We start from the raw sequence: 7,250 nt of genomic DNA on the forward strand, positions 1-7,250 counted from the left end.
ATGACGTTCTGCCCGTTGATCTCACAGATGTGGAGTTCCAGGACAGCCAGGGCTACAGAGAAACCCTGTCTCAAAAAACCAAAAATATAAAAACCAAAAAAAAAAAAAAAAAAAAAAAAAGAAAGGTTCAGATGACTTGGCTAGGTTTGAATAGCTAGGATTTGAACACAAGTCAGTTTGGCTGCCAAAGGGGTTAGCATTTCCTCTAGGCTCCACCCAACATTTACCCAGCAATAGCTACCTGCCAGGTATGTACCTTGCTCTGTTTGGCTTCTCTCTCTCCATCCTCTCTCTCTCTCTCTCTCTCTCTCTCTCCACCCCTGCCCCTTCCCCACATAGCTTGATTGTTCAGGGAGACACCTTGGCAGGGTCCACCACCCCCTTCCACCGCCATTTTATAAAACAACCAAAAATGATATCTCCCAGAATGAAGGTTGAAGGGGCCAGGTTGAGTAGAGAAGCTTACTCACCATCCTCAGAGACATCAAACCATTCAGGGTTAGGGAAGCCATACTGGCCCAAGCGAATCCTTCTTTTCATTCCTGGAGAGATGGCCTGGCCAGTGTTGGAGTAGAAGGGTGGGAATCCACACAAACTGGCAAAGAAAAGAGGTCGGTCGTTTGGTACAAGGGTTGAGCACACAAGGGTCAGACAGACCCATTTTCTCCTTTTCACTAGGGAGATAGGCTTCCTGACACCACAGCAATAATACCAGCCCTGTGGACTCTTGAACATATCCCAGGAATGCCATCAGCCTTGACATGAGGAAGCCCGCAGGCAGTTTCAAGGCCTGTGTCTAACAACACAGGAAACAAAAGACAATCTGGCCAAGGGATGACGCATAAAAAAAGTCCCTCCCTAGGGACACAGGGAGTGAGAAGCTGAAATAGCTCATGGAAAGGTAGAAGCAGAAGGTTGAGGCAGGGTTGCGGGGGTGGGGGTGGGGGTGGGGAGTGGTACTCACAGGATGTACATGATGACGCCCAGGGACCACATATCACACGACTTGTCATACTTCTCTGGACCCAGGACCTCAGGAGCTACCAAAGCAGAGGGCATAGGAAATCTCTTAGCCCCAAGGGTCTTGGGGACTAGGAAGAAATCTTAAGCCTGGGTAAGGTGAGGAACAGGTACCCAGGCTGGGAGATAGGGCAGAGCAGACTAGTGTCTGGCACCTTCTGGGAAGGCAGCATGTGTGTGAAGTTGGGGGAGGAGAGACAGCTACCAGAAAGAAAAAAAAAAAAAGCTGCTTTCAGACAAACCCCTAGCTACTTCCAGCCCCTCTGCCAGTCTCAACTTGGTAAGAGAGAGGAAGGGAGAAGGCCAGCCCCAAGTTTGGAGAGGGCTCGCCATTGAAGAGGATCACAGTCTGCCAACCGTGTTCTGTGTTTTGTCTCTCAGCGTTGTGTCTCCCTGAACGCACAGCCTGGATCACAGGGTTCTGTGTTCCAGTCAGCTTGGATACCCACCCATTGGCCTTAGTCTTCCAGTCAGTGCATTGAGCTCAGCAGGCCGGACTTATCATGAAAGTATTGCAGAATACTCTCAGATAAACAGGGGGGGGGGGACCATTTCTGAAGCTTTGTACCCCTTAATTGCTCTCCCAAAAGGGACAAAAGTGTCAGTCATTGCCCAACTCTCAAAGCAGGGACACTTGTTACAGGGGCCTTAGGATGTACTGGAGCCTGCCAGGAGCTTTCCCAGGCATCATTAAGTATGTGGATGCCCCTAGCCCCACCTAATTCCTGGCTCAAGGGACCCTTTCCCACAAGGCAGCTACTAGTACCCTGCATCCCTCTAATGTAGGAGAAAAGGCCTGCCCACTTTCTGAATATGAAGATGAAAACCGGAGAAAAACAACCGAAGCTGGGCTCCGTCCCGAGCTGATGGCAGCCTTTTATCACGTATATATTTAGAGCTGCTGTGACGTCATTCAGCTCACAGGCCACAGCCAGAATTTTCCTGGATCTATTTTCAAAAGCAGAAGCTGAAGTTTGGAAGAATATTTTTGCAGCCTCCGGGCCCCCCCCCCCATCACCCGCCTCCATGAAGACAAGAGTGCTCCCTCCTCCCTCTGCTCCCTCCTCCCTCTTCACCAGGCTTTAACTCTTTGGTTTCCACAACCCTCTGGCTAACCATCCTGTAGCATTCTACAGCAATGGGATACAAGCCACATGCAAAAGACTCACCCACATAATAGGGAGTGTAACAGGGTGTCTGGAGGGCATTTTGGGTGGTTTCCTTGGCAAAGCCAAAATCGGTGAGTTTAAGTACAGCATCCTTCTCCTTGGATGTATAGAGTAGGTTTTCAGGCTGTATCCAGAAGAGAAAGAAAGCATTGGTATAGAGGAAGGTACCAGGAATGGACAGAGTCCCCTCCTCCAGATTCCCTGCCTCCATCCCTATATATGATAAGCCAGCTCTGTTTTATGGAAAGCTCTGGAGCTCGATCACTAACAACATGGAACTGATACCTTCATCCACAGAGAGAAAAGTGAGGCAGGTGCTCAGACAAGACCATGAATGATCAGGTGCCATAGAAAGCCCCTGGGCAGAAACTTCTGTCCCTGAGTTGGGGTGAATACCATGAAAAGCCAGAAAGATGCTGGAGTAGAAAGCAGATGCTCATGAGCCAATATCACCAAGCCCACAAAGTCAGCAGACCAGGCCCACTTGAGGCTGTTCAGGGAAGCACGTGCCCCCAACTCAGACCCCAGGAGCTACACAGAAGAAATCTTCCTTGCTGCAAAGCACAGATGGGGCTGGCAGATGGGGATAGACAGCAGGGTTCCAGGGAGGAGGCAGCCCTAAAAGCTGGCTTTCAGTGAACAGGTAGGATCTAGGTCCATGCCAAAGAGCAGGACCAGGATGCCCAAGCAAAACTTGGGTGGAAGAATAGTGCTCCAGTTTGGATGCAGTGGGAGCTGTTTTGTAGGTTCTGTTTGAGACGATCCGACCTTGGATGGGAATAAATAGAGAATCTGTTTAGCATACTCTGCTCAAAGACGGCTTCTCTTCCCATAGGAAGAAGAGAACTCAGGGGCTAAAATAAAGCACGGATTTAGAGGGTGGGTCTGCCTTGGCTGCGTGTGTACCCTGAATCAAAGGGTAACTGCACGGGCTGGTAGCCCTCAGCCAGAGGAGCATGTCAGCTCGTCTCTCTGCTCTCCTCCGCCTGGGCTTAAGAGGAAGTAAGCCTCGTGCATAAAGGCGAGGAGGAACAAACAGATTCTGTGCTAATAGTGGTGCACACACAAATGCTTATGTGTGTGCATGCATATGGTTATATGAACGTAGGGCTGCCTAGGAAACCCCAGCTTTCCCAGGAAAGAAATTTTGGAGCAGAATCTTTCAAATTCATCCACCAGGAAGGCAAGCAGGCTCAGCCCTAGGTCTGCCTAGGTTCATTCCTCCAATAGCCAGCAAATGGTTTTGTTCTATTTAAATGCTGTTGTCTGGTGGTCAAATTTGTTTAAATTATATCTCTAACTGCACAGACGACCTGATGGTATAAGGCAGCCCCTCTCTAAGGTCTGGCACAGAGATAGATAGTTATAAAACTTCTTACTGAGCAAGTGAACAAATGAAGGGAACCCAAAGCAGCAACTTCACAGCCTAAGGCAAGACAGTTTCTCCAAGAGCCTCAGTTTGCTTGTCTATGAAATGGGTAAATGGCCCCTATCCCACCGTGCCAGGTGAGAATTAAGAGATGCTTGTCGGGGCCCACTGGCTGGAAGTAGGCAGTTACTCTCATTACTATTGGGATTGCCCAGTGTTTGAAGAAAACAAGGACGTCCATCTGGCGAGAGCAGAATGAGTGTGTTGTGCTATGGGAGGAGAGAAGAGCAGTCTTAGCTGAGAAGCTGAGGCAAGGAAGTTAGCTTCAATTCAGGGAGTGAGGGGGGCAGGGGGAGTACGAGGGGAGGGCAGCAGGGGCTGCGGCTGAGTAACTCCTTCCTCCTCCTTCCTTGCCCCCCTCCCAGGCTGAGTTTGGTCAGCTCACCTTGACATCTCGGTGGGCAATGTTCCGACTGTGCAAGAACTGGATGGCAGTGCCAATGTCCCGCATTATCTCTGCAGCCTCTGCAGGCACAGATAGAGGAGTTAGAGGAGTGTCAGTTACAAGTCAGGTGACCTGAGGGGGACCCAGCCTCTAATCTCTCTTAAGCATGGTCTCTGCAGGCCAGCACTAGATGGCAGTCCTGCAACTCAGGTCTTCTATCCTAGATCCCCGTCCAGACATTCCAGTTTCTTCCAAGGATGTCCTGAGGGTTCTTCCCTCGGGCCTTACACTGCCTCATATCAGTTCCACAGTGGGTCAGCGCCAAGAGCTTGAGTTCCCCGTCTCAAGACCACAGAGGGTCCATCTTCAATGTCACAGATTCAAAAACCAAACCCCCTTGAGGGGATGTGACATTCCATCTCCCTCTTTGGAGTTAAGTGAATCTTGAGGTGCAGTGAGGGGCAGGCCTTGGCTAGTATGTCACAGCAACTCCAGCGTGGCCTTTCCGCCCTAATTCCCTACTGTCCCAGGGTCCACACTAACCTCTCTCAGTGAAAGCCTGGTCACCGCGCTCCTGAATCCTGCTGAACAGCTCACCACCCTCCATGCTGCAAGACAAGCAGAAAGGGGGCCGGGCTGAGTATCCCCAACTCACTCACTCTGCCCTAGATCAGAGGCCTGGGTCCCTGTGCCGTGAAGAACGTGGCAGATGGCTGTCAGCTTGAGTGGGTTGATTTGAACTTTCAGAACTAAGAAAAGGTGGGGAGCCTGGATCCTTGCCCAGAAACTCCTATGCTCCCCCGTGGTGCCGGCTCTGAGACCTTGAACACCGGCCCCCCCACCCCCCATCGAAGGGTATTTCCCCAGATGCACAATGAGACGTCAGTTGACATCTTCAAGGCCCCACTGCTCTCTGAGTGCTCCCTGTGGGCTACGCTCTGGGCTCCATCCACCCTTCGTGTACATTGCTACATAACCCTGGTCTGCTTCCTTCCCTCCACTACCTCTTTTGTTAAAGGAGAATATTAACACCAACCTCCAACTCGTCATGAAGATTGGCTGTGTGATATACAGGGAGAGCTTGGAGCAGAGGCATGCTCGGGGTGAGTGCCTCATTACAACCTTCCTCCACACTTAACATGCGAGTTAACTGAGATTCAGAGAGATTAGTGGGTGCCCACAGTCCCACAGCTGGTGGGTGGCAGAGCCAAGACTGAGCCCCAAATCTGAACAGCTAGCTAACCTACGGAGGAAGAAGAAACTTGAAAGGCAGACAAAAAGAACCCAGACAGGGGGCATAGGGTCTGAGGAAGGCTAAGGTTGAACCCCAGGGCTGGTGGCAGAAGCCCAAGGTGGAGAAGGCTAATGACTCCTGGCCACAGGACTCATCAACAGCATCTAATAGAAAAGAGAAAGGCGAAGGGCTGTGTGTATCCCACTCTTCCCCAAAGTTCCCTGCCCACACAGTCAGGGCTTGGTGGCTTTTTCTGATAATTCCTTGCAGAGTGGAAGTCCCGTTCAGGAAGGAAACAGAGAGCTGTGGTAGTTATTTTTCCTGCCCTGGTGGAGAAGTCCTGGTGGCCAGCTATACGGATGCAAGCCCGGTGACTGTCTACTCCTCTAGGGCTGAAGTGATGGTCAGGGCTGCTGTCTGAAGAAGGAACTCCCTGGATAGCAGTGATCCCAGGGCAAAAGGACACCACCAGTAGGGGTTCAGAGGCAGGGCGCCCGCCTGCCCGCCTACCATTCCATGACGATGAGGAGACAGCGCTTGCCGTGGTGCATATTCTCATACACGTCCAGGATGCGCACGATGTGGGGGCCACCCGACGCCTGCCAGTGGTGGTCCACCTCCTGCCGGGCCTTGGGGCTGTCATACAGCAGCTGTGAAGGGAGGCATCAAGGGCGTCAGGCACACACTTGCTCCCCTCACTTTGCTCGAAGAGACCCTCGACCTGCCCAAATACCAGACTATGAGGAGCAAAGTGAAAATTCAAATCCTGTTTTTCCTGCCTTATGGTCCAGTGAGCCTTTGGACTTGAGGGGGGTCAGCCCTGGGCACAAGCAGCTTAGCCAGTAAGTCTAGATGGCCCTGGAAGATGGGTAACAGGCTAGGGGGTCAGAGGTCAGAAAAGTCCCCATTTCTCTTTTCAGGGGAAAGAAATGAAGTGGAGCTTGCGCAAGGTTTGTGGCGAATCACATGCGTCATTGGGGTGCCAGGCCAGGAACCACATATCTTTTGAGCCTCATTTTTATCCTTGATGACAGGTTACCCAGTTATCCAGGCTGATTGGGATCTGCATATGCCAGGCCCTTGGTGACTCCTTGTTTCTCGTAATGTCTCTCTGTGGGAAAGTGGGAGTGGTAAAGAAAGGAAAAAGGAGAAGCCCAGAATACAGAGAAGTTGTTGGAACCCATACAGAGGCTGCCTGAAGAGGTGGTGGGGCCTGTGTCCGTAAGTCTTTCCTCTGGGACCTGGCCCTGAGCGGCGGAGGGAGACTCAGCTGTACTCCTGCAGGAGCAAAGGTAATTAAGACATCACATTCTCCAGGAGTGGGGGCAGAAATAAAACCGTCACTCCCAAGAAAAGAACTTCTAAAAGAAGTTGCTTGGAGCTGGTGAGACGGTTCGGTGGGTAAAAGGTTCCTGCTGCCCTGCCTGGTGACCTAAATTTGATCCCTGGAACCTACAAGGTAGAAGGAGAGAACCAAATCCTGCAAGCTGTCCTACACTCAGTCTCTCTCTCTCTCTCTCTCTCTCTTAATTAAATAAATAAATAAAATAAAATTAGTTGTTTGGCCATGACCTCCAGCTTTCAACAGAACTCCGCAGCATCCCTGAGACCTCTGTAGAAAGGAAGGGACAATGCCAGAGAGATGGATCCACCTCAAGATGACCTCACCCTCATCCCAGGCCTACAGACCCCAGGATCTAACACAGAGCTTGAAACTCAGGCCAGGGAGGACCTTAATTGAGGAAAATAACAGCTTGGTGGAGTTTGGTGTAGGTTTGGGGTTGAATTCCTTCAGTGACTTCCTGTGACCTTAAGAAAGTATGTACAACTCCAAGCCACAGCCCACAACCCAGTAAAATGGAGTAATAACAGAGTCACCCTCACACCCTCACCTCAGTAAAGTGCATGAGGTAGGCGGGTGTCAGGAATCTCACTCGGGTTAACAGCCTTGGGCTATGGCTGCCTTCCCTAAGGCTGCCATAGGAAATGAGCAAAGCCCAGGAGTGAGAGCCA

The 7,250-nt window shown here is 51.1% G+C and overlaps 1 protein-coding gene across 2 annotated transcripts in view; it reads right to left on the reverse strand.

Moving 5' to 3' along the window:
* Positions 1 to 7,250, reverse strand: part of Mapkapk3 (MAPK activated protein kinase 3) — a 35,299-nt gene that overhangs the window by 3,110 nt on the left and 24,939 nt on the right. For both annotated transcript variants that reach the window (XM_021171596.2, XM_021171595.2), the window contains exons 3-8: positions 5,748 to 5,887; positions 4,547 to 4,611; positions 4,004 to 4,083; positions 2,190 to 2,313; positions 965 to 1,040; positions 471 to 595 (exon numbers count right to left, since the gene is read on the reverse strand). In XM_021171596.2, coding sequence (XP_021027255.1) covers positions 471 to 595; positions 965 to 1,040; positions 2,190 to 2,313; positions 4,004 to 4,083; positions 4,547 to 4,611; positions 5,748 to 5,887 — 610 coding nt within the window. The remainder of the gene's footprint in view (positions 1 to 470; positions 596 to 964; positions 1,041 to 2,189; positions 2,314 to 4,003; positions 4,084 to 4,546; positions 4,612 to 5,747; positions 5,888 to 7,250) is intronic.

Source organism: Mus caroli, chromosome 9 (genome assembly GCF_900094665.2).
Source record: "Mus caroli chromosome 9, CAROLI_EIJ_v1.1, whole genome shotgun sequence".
In the NCBI taxonomy this organism is placed as follows: Eukaryota; Metazoa; Chordata; class Mammalia; order Rodentia; family Muridae; genus Mus; species Mus caroli.